The sequence below is a fragment of the Cyprinus carpio genome, chromosome B10 (assembly GCF_018340385.1).
Source record: "Cyprinus carpio isolate SPL01 chromosome B10, ASM1834038v1, whole genome shotgun sequence".
Classification (NCBI taxonomy): domain Eukaryota; kingdom Metazoa; phylum Chordata; class Actinopteri; order Cypriniformes; family Cyprinidae; genus Cyprinus; species Cyprinus carpio.
This window is the reverse complement of record NC_056606.1, coordinates 6,700,797-6,715,844: the sequence shown is the minus strand read 5'-3', so window position 1 is coordinate 6,715,844 and position 15,048 is coordinate 6,700,797. Positions and strand designations below refer to the sequence as shown.

The following is a 15,048-nucleotide window of genomic DNA, read 5'->3' as shown; positions in this document are numbered from 1 at the left end:
TCTCTCTGCTTCAGTCTGACTTTCTTTCTCTCTACTTCATTCTGCCTGTCTTACTCTCTTCCTCAGTCTGCCTGTCTCCCTCTCTGCCTCAATTTGTCTGTTTCTCCCTTCTCTCTATTCCTCTCATCTTTTTCCTTTTTGTTTTGCCCCAAGAGAGCCTAAAACATCATCTTGTGTTTTGCTCCTCATTTGGCCGTTGCGTCCTGAGGTAGAGAGCAAGAGAGAGATAGAAGAAAAATGCAGACAAGGCATGCATTATAACAGTGCAAGAACAGAGCTTTAATGTGAGGGAGTATATTGTGTGTCTATTCCACGCGAATCCATGCAGATATCTGTGAACAAGGCTATGAAGTCAGTCATCTGACCATTAGTTTATGTGAGGAGCCACTCCTCTATCTTAAACCAGTAGCACAATACACATAGCTCATTGTCAGAGCTATGTGAGGCCTGTGTACCGCTGGTTTCTGGTCATTGCTCCCCAGGGTGTAGCGCTGAGCCTGGTCTCCATTAGGACAGAGCACAATATGCCCAGTCAGGAAAACCAAAGCTCATTCGCAAAGGAACAACCTGCTATTCAACACCCTCTCTCACAGTGTCCCAGCAGCCTGAACCAACTGACCTGTGAAGCAACACACGTCTCTTCTGCTACCGTTTGTGTAAAGGGATAGTTCACCCAAAAATAAAAACAGTCATCATTTACCTACTACAAAAAAAGTTATTTAGCAGCGTGTGGTGACCACATCAGTAGCTTGCCTAAAATGTTGTCTAGATTGTTGTCAGCTGTGACTCCCACCAGTCTCCGTTTCATTTCTGTTTTCAGAAGTTGGTAGTGACTAGTAATCAAGAGAGCCAATAATAAAACAGCAGAAACAAACATCTGTGACATGCAAACATGTTGAGTCAGTCAAACTGTTTTGCAATATTCGGCAGTTTGAGCAAGTCAAAGATAAGCACATGGTTTGTTTCAGTTAGTTGTATTTATCCAGACTGGGCAAGAATTACAAAATGCTAATATTTGCCTGGCATTGTGTGGTGACAGCCTGTTGGCTTTCTTTGACTTTGATTGAAGTAAAATGGGTGGATCCCTGTAGTTTTGTACATAGTAAACTGCCTAAACAGGTGTGTCCAAAAAGTTCCCTGCATGGCTCAGCAGAACGGATGGCATTTTTATTTTTCCACATCCAACTCTAACAATAGATTGCATAATTTATTAGCAGTATCAGCCAGTATTCTTCTGAAAAGCTTTGGTGTCAGCTACATTAAATTCCAGTGAACAGTTGTTCTGTTTTTTAAATCAATAAAAAGCAGAAATTGTTTTGGTAACCTACTTTGATTTACTAAACTTCACAAAGCTAATGCAAAAACTTTTACAGCATGAAGCCTATTAGTCTAGATTAATGCTGTTTTTGTTTGCATACTTTTTTAATATTGCCAGTATAAATGAACATTAATGGTCTCTAAACAGTCTTGAATTAAACAATGAACAATAATAAATATGTTTTCTGTTTATAATAAGGATGCTTTGTTTCTTTAAATCTCTTAAAGTCTTAATTAGCTTTAAATGGACACAACGACTTTGAACTTTCTGTTCATCAAAGAATCACAAAAAAATCCACAAAAATATTAAGCAGCAAAACGGTTTACAGCAATGATAATAAGAAATGCTTGAGAAAAAAAAATATTAAAGAATCATGTGACACTGAAGTCTGCTGAAATATAGCAAACTGTAAATTCCCTGAGACGGGCCCATTGAAACTGACTCTTGTCTGCAGATCTTACAACATTTGTCACAGGTCTATAACTCACTGTTGTGACTTGAGTTCATTGTATCAACATCCTCTTTGTACAGGACTTCTGGGATTGGAGCACATTGTGTGTGTGTGTTTGTGTAAATCACACACAGGTTCTGGTCATTCTTCGACACTTCCTCTAGGGATCTGCAGAAGAATCAGTAGAGTGAAATGGCGCAGCTGCTTTTGTTAGTGTTTTCATGTCTGGACCTGTACAGTCCCATTATTTCCCTCCCATATCCAAATATAGTTCAGTGCTGACCCTCTGCCAAACCCTCTCAGCCTGTCCAAATACACGCAGGTACAGCTCTCATAAACACAACTATCATTTGTTCTTCAGCTTTCTTTCCTGTTGCAATAGAATTAGGTTTGCTTCGCTTTCATTGGAATAAAAATAATTGATCAGTTTGCATAAGGATAAGGTCAGTCTGAACAGTGTTGTTATACCCGGTCATGTGCATGGTAATGTAAACAGCACTTGGCAGTACAGTGCGGGCAGTACAGTTTACAATCAACAGCAGCACCAACTTTGTTTTGTCATTTGACTGTTGCCATGGAGATAACATGGATTTTTTTGCATGCTGTGTACAATTGGCTGCTGTAAAACAGAGCCACACCCATTTCCACCATACATTATCATTGCATAAATGCACCACAGAATGATACAGAGCTAGAATAGATATGCATTTTGATATTAATGTGCCATTTCATATTTCAGACCTCAATCAAAAAGAGAAAAGAAAATGAAGCCTATTTATTTAGTATTGACTAAATATACTTTTAGCAGATATCCACATTTATATATATGTATATAAATATATATATATATATATATATATATATATATATATATATATTTATGTTTTATGTTTTCAGGAAAACAGATCAGAAATATTGATTGTTCATGTACTTCAGACTAACAATAACAATAGCAAATCTCATGGCTGTGACATACCTAAAGCCGATTGGCTATTTATGATACCCCCCCCTCCCCATGTTTGGAATGGCCTAAAACTTTTCAAATTCAACAACTGAAATGAGGCTGAAATAAAAATGCAGTATAATTATTAGATAAAAAACATAAAAAATTGTAAAACCTAAAAATTTTGCTGTGATAACTAAATGTAATAAATTAAGCAAAATAAAATATGTTTGAAGTTGACATACTAAAATGACAAAACTTAATGACAAAAATTAAAATAAAGCTAAAAAAAAACAATATATATATATATATATATATATATATATATATATATATATATATATATATATATATATATATATATATATATGTATATATATGTATATATGTGGCACATAAACCATCAATGTGCCATATATATGGCACATAAATTCAAATTTAATCAAATTCAAATTCAAACTTAAACTTTAAATAACAAATGAAAACAGAAATGAAATCTAATTTATATATATATATATATATATATATATATATATATATAAAATGCAAAAAATGATTAAGTTTGCATGTCTTTCACATTTTTTTTTTTTATTATTTGTTAAATTTTTTATTATTATTATATTTTTTTTCAAACATAACCTACAAATTTGACTTTTAAACTGCATTTTCCAATAAAGTTAACAGGTAACTCTGTGATTTAATTTTCTTGCTGTTTGGTGAGTGACTGTTAGTTTTTGACCCTTGATGTATGCCCACAATATGAGTACCTGGTAATAAATTTCCATTTTCCCAAATTTACCTGCCATTTCTTTATTATCATTTTACAATATATTTCCACACACATCTCTGCCTCTTTAGCAGCACTTCTGTCAAAGTTCTGTATTTTATTTTGCTCTGCAGACACCATGTGCCCATAAATAGCTTTGCATGTAAATGCTGCTACTTGTAGAACAGATTGAAACTTGCTGCGTAAAGAACCACAAACTATATTTGCAGTTCACAAAGGATGCATTCAAAATAAGCATGGGCTTGCAAGCTCCTCTCATGTTTTTTTTTCCTTTCCTCATTGTTTTTTCACCTCTTTGTTTTCCAGGTAATTTTGCTCATTAAACCGCCATTCATGAGCGTGCCTGGCTTGATTTAGCAGTCATGGATGACAAGGCCTCGGTGGGGAAAATTAGCGTGTCCTCCGACTCTGTGTCCACCCTCAACAGTGAGGATTTTGTCCTGGTGACCCGCCTGGGGGACGAGACCCCCTCCACTAATAATGGTAGCGATGATGAAAAGACAGGACTGAAGGTAAGAGTAGACAGGAAACGTATAGGGAGTAATATTACTCGGTGAACTATAGATGGGGGATTCTTCAATTAAGGGCTCATTTAATTACTTGGAATTTTGAAAAACCAAACGTCTTTAAAATAGTTCAATATACATTTGAAGTGCTTATCACATTTTGAAATAATCAGCTTTTATATAAAGATTTTTTTGTAAAGATCAGCTTTTAATTTTAGTAGGTAGGGCTGCACAGTTAATTGAAATAAAGCAGAGAATGCTATATGGCTTAGTGCGAGTTTGTATTGTTTTTAATATGCATTTGGGAATGCAACCTTTGCCAAACGTCTTCTGCGAAAATAAATTGTAAAAACCCAATATAGTTTAGCCATTCATTTTTCTCGCCATGAAAATGGCCACAGAAGCTGGCATGGTGTTAGATTTCGTGTAGCCCTAGATTGTAATATAATGAGAGAAGTAAGATACATCTTAGGCCCCAGAGTCCACAAAGAGACGCGTTTAGCTGTTAAGGTAAAATTTTTGTATAGTATAGTTTCGTCCACACGAATCCGGCATTTTGGGAGCGTGAAATCGCTATTTTTTGAAACCGGGTCCAAGAGTGGATAAATCTGAAAACGACACCTTTGCATTTTCGTGTGGACAGCCAATCCGTATATTTTGTGAAACAATGATGTCATCACCTGCTACGTCACGCCACATCTCTGTGGCAGAATTACAGCGCCACATGCTGGTCTGGCATGTATACTACATCATTTTGTGTCGGTTTCATGGTTTCGTGTATACGCAGATATTTCTTGAGACAAGATTAAAAAAAAAGATTGGTTAGGGAAAGCTCTGGCTTCATGTGGATGTGGAAAATTCTCTCACTTACTGAATATATTAAATAACTCCTGAGAAAGTTTTTCTCAGATCATGATGTAGTTTTTTAAAGCTTAGAATCATAACTAAATATAATTTTTTTTGGAAAAACTACTTTTTTTTTTGTCTAAAATGCTTGGTGTGATGTTTATGACATCAGTATTGAAAACAGCAATTCTTTGTGAAAGGTTTCACCTTTTTTAAAGTTCTTTGGAAAAAAGCAACAGATTTTGACAGAACATTGTATAAATGTATAATAAACGCGGAATTAAAATACTAGATGGGGAACAGGCTTAAAATAGAGAAATTATAGGAAAAACTTAAAAATTAGATTGTTTTTTTTTTTATCATCCTAGAGTATAGAACATTCCCCTGATTGAAAAATCACCCCATTAATTTAATTAGCAAGTACAGTTTGCACCAACTAGCTAGTTTGTTAAAAAGTGCTTATAAGATTTGAAATGTTCACATTCATTCAGACAGTCCCTGTCACGAGGACAGACAGACTGCTCACTCTCATTCCATGTTTTGTTCTTGTGCTTAGCCTGTGCCCTGACTTGTCCATTTCTCACATGACGCCGCACCATATGAATGCTGTTGAGATTTCTGTCCAGTTCGTATCACCTTTGATTTTTTTTCAAACATCTAATCTGATGTATCTGCACTACAGTGTGTTCTACGTCTTTTGACAAATGCACTTTCAGCTTATGTACAAATGTTCACACTTCGTTTTAGTATTATGGTGGGCCATAATAAGATGTTGCATCCGTACAGATCTCATTCATTCATGGAGGTTTCAGCCAAGCCACTCCTGTCTTGCCTCTTTTCAGATCTCGTGGTCTTGGTTCTTGTATGCTCATCACATTTGCATTCTGTTTTGGTGGATTTGTTTATTTTGTTGGCTTGTGAAGTCTGCTCCTTCAAATTTGCATTTGATCATGGCCATGGAGCAGCCAACTTTGAAGTTTTGTTCTCTTTTTTCCCATTATGCTTGTCGTCTTTTGTCACCTCCTTTATTAAAGGAATAGTTCAACCAAAATGAACATTTCACCATTTACCCACTCTCATGTTTTTACCAAAAAAAGAACTAACAAAAATTTACCAAGAAATAAAGTCACTTAAAATGAATGAAAAAGGACAGTGAGAACATTCTTCAAGATATCTTTTTTTGTGTATTCTTTGGTAGAAAGAATAGATATGGGTTTGTAATGACATGAGGGTGAGTAAATAATTACTGTGTAATAATAATGGGCATAAACACTTGCTATTGCCACTAGAGGGCATTGTCACACTATGTAATGCAATTCATGATCTACTGTGGCAGTTAAAAGTGAAGATGTTTCTGCCGGTTGTCAGTCTTTCACAGTCCATCGGTCATGAAGTAGAGAACGCTCTCTCAGTTAACCCATTCATTACCATTCTCTCAGCTCTGTGGGCGTCTCTTAAACACTCTGTTTGTTACACAGGTGATTTCTGAGGAAGGGGTCAGCTTTAAGGTCAGTCTATATCTATCTATACATCTCTCTCTTCCTCTTTGGCTTTGTGATCATACTGTGTCTCTGTGCCTTGTGTCTGATTGGCTGATCAGTTTGATTGGCAGCTTCACTGGCCTGTACAACAGCTGAGTGTGGGAAATAAGCGGGACTGTGATATTGGGATTGTGCAGAGCTCAGTAGAATGTTTGTAGGCTTCTGTTTTGTGTCTGGTGCTTCCACTGTTTCCCTCATTACAGGCATCTTAGTCCAGTCACAGTCCATGCTAGTATATTTGTTTTTTAAACAAAAAAGAATGCACATTTTAAGGTCTTTCGTGGAGGTCATCTGCCAAAATCGTCTGCTCCCACTGATTTTCCTGGCATCGCTGTATGCAGTTCCTATGTGTTGAGAGATCATGTTTGTTTTCAGTCACTGTTTTAATGACTATAATGAACACAAATCACACCTTCTGTCTATTCAGCCAATCAAATAACAAGAATAACAGTAATCAGAAATTCAGTTCTGCTTACGAACTTCCTGATGTGGAATCAGATCAAAACTGAAACATACACTGATCATATTGAATGCTCATGTAAGATGGGGATTTAATATTGGGACAGCCAGCTGTGTGTTGTTTGCTTGCTTTTGTTGCTTTCATTTTTCCTCTTGTTCTATCGATGTCGGTTCAACATGCTCAATCTGCTAAAGCGTCATAGAGGTGTGACTAGTGTCAGTGTTGTAGAACAAACCATGAAACTGAGCTTGACAGACATTAAACAATTCAAAAAAAGTAAAAAAACGCAAAATTTCGGACTCTCCATAAAATCTCGTAGTGTATGATGGTCACAGACTCTTTTTAGCTTCAGACTTTGATTCCATATAGTCAGAGGAGATCAAGCATGTTTGATATTTTCAGACAATTTTAGAACACATTACCCCCTTTCACACAGTAATACCAGTAAATTGCCGTAAAATTACCGGAATTACTTTACCGGTAAATTCAAAAATGCGCTGTTCACACAGTCAACGACATTCCGTCTTTTTTCCGGAAAAGCACCATTCCCACATCCATTCCAAAATACTGGTAAATTCTGTGACATCATTAAACTCTAAACAGCTGCGCTTGTATTTATAGGGGTAGCTATATGCGGTCAGTATTTTTGTTGAGGTTTTATTTTTGTTTCAAACTTTAGCATTCATGCAACTGCTTTTGTTACAGAGACATCGTAATAGACGACTACAAACCAAAATACTGAACTATAGAAGAAATAAATGTTGTCTGTTGTCGCTAGCATCCGAGGGCAGCTACCTGCAGCTAAAAAGTTGGTGCCTCAGTGTCGGCCCACTGACTCGACGTGCTTCCGTCACACGCGTCCTCGGAGACGCTAGTTTGGGGTTCTTCTGAATTCAAGCTACTGTTTAGGGCAGTGGTTCTCAACCTGTTTTTCCCACTGGGCCACACTATGGTCCAAGTGCAAGTCTCACGGGCTGCACGCATATCATTTACATATTATGTCACCGATACAAACCAACCAGCTTTATAATAGACTATTATAGCCTAAATATTATGATATCTAATCGATTACATTCATTGAAATAAATAAATAAATAATTATACTCACCATTAATAAAACAACTGATGCTGTCGGGAGCTGAACAATTTTGTAAAATTTGGCTCGAAAGGAGTAATAGCACAATGAAGTTGCGATTGTAAATTGCAGTCTGTATGACGCGCGACATTGCAGAAAATGTGCGTTCACAAATGTAGCCTATGTTGATCCTAACTAATATCAAATAGTGTGGATGTGCCATCAGCGCAGATGAATAGTTCTGCGTTCAAATGCAGAAATAGGCTAAAGATGGCGCAAAGCACAAAATCACAATTTTACCGAACTAATGGCTGCTGATTATTATTTGAATTGATAGGCCTGCGCCAAAGTGCGCTACGTGAGTACAGGTCTGCTCATGTCTGAAAATAATATATGAAAAACATAATTATTTTACATAACAAAAACATTATAGCTTATTTGTTTAGTACATTTTTAAATTAATGTAAAAACTAAAATAAGTTGTAAAACTTTGTTATTTATTTATTTTTAAAAAAAATTGTGTTCAGCATGGTGGGCCGCATTTGATTTTGTGACGTGCCGCGGGTTGAGAACCACTGGTTTAGACCTACAGGATTTGTGGAGTAGCTGGACCCCCAAATAGATTGACAAAATAATAGGAACAAGAAATTTAGATATTTAAGACGCAATGTTTTCAGTTTATTGATGACCTGACTTTTTGTCCTGTGAATGCCTTGCTCTCGGAGACAGTTATTTTATCATACGTTACTGTATCACTAACAGTTCCTCTCAGATGACGACAAATTTCTTCATCCGCCCGGATAAGGAGAAGCGTTTTAATTTCACTGTCGGTCCAGTTGGATGACATTTCTTATGACGTCTTACGTCACTGCGTTCTGAACTCCTACGTGCTTATACCGATAATTTTCCTTCTGCGTTCACACACTGCAGAATTCCGGCAATTTACTGGTAATGTTACAACTTCTCATACCGGTAAATTGCCGGAATGTATTTTTTAAAAGATCCTGTTCACACATGATCTCTTTACGGCAATTTACCGGTAATTTTCCGGAAAAGTCTGTATGTGTGAAAGGGCTTATTGTTTTCATTTTCAAGTGTCTCCTAGCAACAAGGTGCACGTTTCTGCATTAGTTTGTTGTGATCAGAACAACTTGAAAGTGTAGTGTGTGATCCTCAGCTGTAGGACTGGGCGATACGGCCTAAAATCAAAACCACAATTAATTGAACAGTTTACCTCAGTTACGATTATTGAATGATTATTTTATTTTTTTATATTTATTTTTTATTTTTGCCCTCTTAGTTCATTAAAGGTTTGTACTATAAATATAGCTACTCCACTACTTTTTTCTAATGAAAGAGTGCATTTCTTATCTTTGTGATTTTAAAATAATTTAAGGAAACAAACTATTTATGGGTATTTGTTAAATATTTTGAACAATTGAAATCAAAGATGGGTTTAAGGGTATAATTTAAAGGGTATACAATAAATGAAATGCCAAATTAACATACAGTAATAAACATTTGTTTTTATCAGAAGTAAATCATGACACCACATAAAATATAAAAAGGTGTAACAATTTATCCAGTTTAATCAAATAAACGAACACTAATAAAATAAAGTAACAAACTGACTCCAGTATTTTTTTCCACATCATGCTAAAGTTTTCAGACTATGAGACATTCACACTTCCTTTAAAGGACTGAATATGGAAAATAATGTTTGTTTTTTTTTTGTTTTTTTTTTTTTGTATTGCAAACATTATACTCGACTCGTTTGAAGTATATCCATGGAATTATTGCTGAAACTGCATACATTAATAACATACAAAAAAAAAAAAAATAAAAAAAAATAAAAAACAAATTACATTCAAGATGCAAATACAAATACAGGTGCATCTCAATAAATTAGAATGTCATGGAAAAGTTCATTCATTTCAGTAATTCAACTCAAATTGTGAAACTCGTGTATTAAATAAATTCAGTGCACACAGACTGAAGTAGTTTAAGTCTTTGGTTCTTACAATTGTGATGATTTTTGCTCACATTTAACAAAAATCCACCAATTCACTATCTCAACACAGGTACTGTGCTACTCTGCAGCGTGGCCGACCCCCACCAGACTAAAATAGTCCGAATATAAACACTTATTATAGGTGTACCGTAGTGATTCAGGATAAGACAAAAACACGGTTTGGAAAATGGATTCATGATGTACTCGCTCATTATATATATTTTTTACATTTTCAACACAAAACAACACTGTGGCTCAGCCCTGCGCTGATTGGACCAGAAGAGCCGGAAGCAGTGGATTTTGTTTTTATTGGAGAGAAGTAGCTCCGGCTACAATGTTCTTCCACCAGACGCGAGCCCCAAAAGTTACCGACTGCAGCTTTAATTCAGCTCAGAGGGACATGAATGCATTTAACCTGCAATTACAAATGCATGAATGATATTTTATTTTAAACATAAAACGTCGAATACTGATATTTACTATTATTTAAAAAATTAAAATATACTTTAAATGTGAAATTAAAACTGCCAGTAGGTGGCAGCAAGTCACTGTTAATAAGTGAGTCATTGCGATTGAACCGAATCATTTAAACGGTTGTTTCATTCAGGAATGAAGCACCGTCATGTTGTTCAGATAAAAGACAAATAATTTTCATCGATAAATTTTTGTATTCGAGTTACTCGAGGAATCGTTTCAGCCCTAGTGTAAAACAACACCCTCTTTACCTTGTCAAAAACAGCTCTGTTCACACTGACCCACAGTATCACGGTATTGTTTGTTACAGCTCTAAAATGTGTTATTTTTAAATGACTGGGTAAAAAAAAAAATACCAAATTTCCTCTGGACACAATATATTTTGTTTTTGAGCAACATACAGAATATTAGAAACAGTAGAATTAGTTTAGTTTTTATTTGATTTGTTTCCTAAAAAGAAAGAAAAAAGACTGACGTCTTTATTTAACCTAAATCTGTAATTAAAGTTATTTAATATTAGTTTTATAATTCATATACATAACATTTAATATCATTTAGTTATATAATAATAATCATACACATAATTTGATTAAATAATAACCCAATTTGAAGCAAAAACAGAATGTTCTGACAAGCTTTGTGAAATTATACTACATGCCTGAATGAAACAAACAGTAGAAGCTCTGAATGAGATGCAGATTCACTCTCTGACAGCAGGAGGTGCCTCTGGAACACCAGATACAGACCAGATACAGTCTTCACCGTCTCTGGCCTGTGTTAACAGGCATTTTACCATAAATTACATTTTGTCCAGAGAGTTGCAATAAGGCAAAAAAGGGCCTGTTGCCAATTGCGTAAAGGCCAACGTATACTTTGGTTGTCCGGGCACCGTCGGCATTACGTTATTTTCATCATCAAGAGGGCTCGCGGACAGCCGTGCACCCTGTGGTACTGTGTGTGTGTCAAGCTCATCCATCCACGCTCATCTGCGGTTGACTATACTTTTGAAAGCTGTGTGGATGCGGCTGTGTGCGAGACGGAAAGGAACACTGAATGTGAAGTGTACCCAGGCCATCCTACACACATGTGACTGACCGCTCACTCACACCAACAGGAGGAGGAGGGTCAGTGTTACTCTCTACACTGCGCTCAGCCTGAGTGATTCCTACTCTTTCAGTCACTGAGGAGACCTGGAAAACAGTGCATACCGCAGGAACAGTATAATGGAAAATATTAGTGGTTTTGAAACCGTGACATTTTCAAATCGCGGTATACCTTGAAACCGATAATCGGCCCATGCCTAGTACACACACTGCTAAGACACATTTCAGTTCGAACAACATGTAAAAGTGAATTTTCACCTCAAAAGTTCCTTTATGCCACCTTTGCAGTGTAAAACTCCTTCAATCAGGTCAGAGGGTGTAATTATTTGTTCGTTTCATTTGCATAAAATTTTTGTAACATTGAAAATATTAATATATTAAAAAACTCCTGCAGCACAGCATATTGATTGCACTCAATGTCTGTCCTTTAAAGCATTGTTGCATTCATGAAATTTAGAAAATACTATTTTCCCTGAATTAACTCTATGGTCCGATACTGTTCAATCCTTTGCTTGTTCATCATCTTGGGTCTTTAAATGTAAGTGACTCACATGAGTCATTAAATGACTGTACTGATGTGTCTGTGTGTGTTCAGATCGTGGGCAACGGCAGTGAGCAACAGTTACAGCAGGAGCTGGAAGATGTGCTGATGGACCCTTCAGTAACTGAATTAGTGTGCGGACCAGACCATCTGGGAGGGGTCGAGCATGGCTATCCCACTACAGCTGTGCCACCGCGGTCCGGACCAGTACCTCCTAAACTTGAGATAGTGCTGCCCATTCAGGGAGCTAAGGAGAGTGAACTCAACGAGAGATCTTACAGGGGTAAAATAAAAAAAATGTAAAAAATAAATCAAATAAAAATCACGCTGTTTCCTGTGTGTGTGTGGGATATATATATATATATATATATATATATATCTATATATATATCTCTCTCTATCTATATATATTCTCTCTCTATCTATATCTATATATATATATCTCTCTCTCTCTCATATATATATATATATATATATATATATATATATTTATAATTTGTATTTTTTAATTTTTAAATATTTTCTTATTATCCTTATTTGTTTTTCAGTATAATACATGTACAGAGTTCCATCTGCTGGTCATTTGTTATCAAGACACATACCTACCTGTTTAATTCTAGACATGAAAATTCATACATAGGCAGTGTGTGTAAAAACAATTTCAAGCATTTAATTAGAAGCAGTCAGATCAAAAGGTTTTTAGGTCAAGTGTGTCCAAAACATTGACAGTTTCATTTAGAGTCTCTCTTCCCATCACTGCTTCTAGATGAGCCCTCTGACTTGAGTCCCGGGACCCCTGTCCCAGATGAAGACAGCGTGGTGTTCAGTAAGCTGACGTATTTAGGCTGTGCGTCAGTGAACGCCCCGCGCAGTGAGGTGGAGGCTCTGCGTATGGTCAGCATCCTCCGCAGCCAGTGCCAGATGCCCCTGGACGTCACCCTCTCTGTGCCCGGAGTCTCAGAGGGCACCGTGAGGTACGTTAGGAAGCTAACGACAGCAGTAACCAAGAAAATAAATAATGCTAATTGAAAAAGAGGTTAAAGCATCTTGCACTTGAATATCTCATCAGGCTGTTGGACCCTCAGACCAGCACTGAGATTGCCAACTACCCCATTTACAAGATCCTCTTCTGTGTCCGCGGCCACGACAGCACGCCGGAGAGTGACTGCTTCGCCTTTACTGAGAGCCACTACAACTCTGAGATCTTCCGCATCCATGTCTTCCGCTGTGAGATCCAGGAGGCGGTGAGACAAACACAACTGCACACATGCATTGCTTAAAAAAATTGTTTGTGGAATGTTATTTGTGAATTTTTGGGTGATTCTTACAAAGACCGTCAAGAAATGTACAGGTTATATTTTTCTCAGATGTCTAAAAATGAATAAATAAATAAAAAGAAAAAGAAAAATAGATTATGAAATATGAAATATTCTATGTATAATGCATATTGTGTGTGTATGTGAAAATGAATCCTGTTTTGGGACCATTAAGGTTTGTTTGCATTGTGACATTATTTTCATGACAGTTAAGCTAGTTTTCCATTTTTTAATGGACAAAAAAATAAAAAGATAAGTATATTATAAAATGCACTTGTCAGTACTTATCCTGATAGTATTTGGTGTGCTGTATTTAATTTTTGCTGACTTAAAAATAAATAAATGAATTAATAAAGCATTAGGATAAGATGAGTTTTGTATTATGCTAATTATGCAGAAATTGTTTTTCTTAGTGAGATTTCTGCGGGATAGTACAAATCCTAATGGTTCTGAAAATAGATATCGCTTATTGTTTTTTTTTTTCCTATTTTTTAATTTTGTGGTCAAATATGATTCGGACCTGAGACTTGATTGTTGTATCATGTTTTTATTTTTTTATTTTTTTCGCTGATAGAATTGCAGTTTCCTGGTTTAGTCTGAAGGGGAGGCTCTTGTTTTTTAGTATTTGTCCTATGATATCAGAAATGCTCACATATCAAAATTTTGCTTCTATAAGAATGACAAAAATATATATATTATATATTTTATAATCTATATTATATTATTGATTTTGTTTTTGTAATTCTTATGATGTAACACACATGTTCTACAAATAAATAGGCCACCTAACTGTAAATATTTATTGCACAAAACTATGAAAGCTATCATAAGTAAAACTCAAATGCAGACAGAAACAAAACCACTTATGCATCCAAAATTCAAAATGATGTGCATTCAAGTGTTTTAGGGCTACACGATTAATCGGACGCAATTAACTGCGATTGTCATGCGCATTTAGTCAGTAAATCCGGATCTGTGATTAGCGGTAAATCACAATCACCTGCTTTCAGATGGAGCAGCATTTACTACGCAGAGCCGTAGTTCTCTGACAAGCTATGCAAAATCACGTTCATAATCGCAGACGATATAATAGTAGGATTATGAAATCGACGAAATCGTTCGCGATAATGACAGCTGTTTGCGTATCTTCTAAGTCAACTGTGGATCTGTGTAGTAAATGCTGCTCCATCTGAGAGCACGTGAAAATAACGGATTTACTAACATGTTTTAACTCCAAATTCACTTCATAACGTCAGTCAAGTGTTTGAAATAAATCCTTCTGTGAGATGATGTGGCTTCTTAAACCGAATAATTAAGGCACACAATATTCCATTGTATTCTAAGCAGTGATAATAGCTATGTCGATTAGAATTTCATTATAGATATACTTTATTATGATGAAAATTATAATAAGAACTCAGATAAACCATATATTGCCATAGTTGTGGGTTTATTAGTCACGTTGAATCAATGAGAGCAGTTAAATCTTCTGTTTATTCAGCTGCAGATAGGCATTTCCTGGATTTCTTCTTCGGGGCATATTTGGATTTTCAGTGCGAGAGCGCCCTCTGGCCTTCAGATGGAGATTTACTACTGATCACAGAACCGTGCTTCACTGAAAGATACGCATGACAATCGCAGCCTCTGCCTAATCACGATTTATTGCCTTTGCGATT

General features: G+C 36.0%; 1 protein-coding gene across 4 annotated transcripts in view; it reads left to right on the top strand.

Annotated features, from left to right (window-relative positions):
* LOC109079148 (rab GTPase-activating protein 1-like) overlaps nt 1-15,048 on the top strand; it is an 81,954-nt gene that overhangs the window by 7,784 nt on the left and 59,122 nt on the right. Inside the window, exons 2-6 of one of the 4 annotated variants that reach the window (XM_042732256.1) lie at nt 3,806-4,011; nt 6,330-6,359; nt 12,111-12,339; nt 12,823-13,030; nt 13,126-13,300. In XM_042732256.1, coding sequence (XP_042588190.1) covers nt 3,862-4,011; nt 6,330-6,359; nt 12,111-12,339; nt 12,823-13,030; nt 13,126-13,300 — 792 coding nt within the window. In that variant the 5' untranslated portion in view covers nt 3,806-3,861. The remainder of the gene's footprint in view (nt 1-3,805; nt 4,012-6,329; nt 6,360-12,110; nt 12,340-12,822; nt 13,031-13,125; nt 13,301-15,048) is intronic. The other 3 variants (XM_042732258.1, XM_042732257.1, XM_042732259.1) reach the window with 3 other exon arrangements.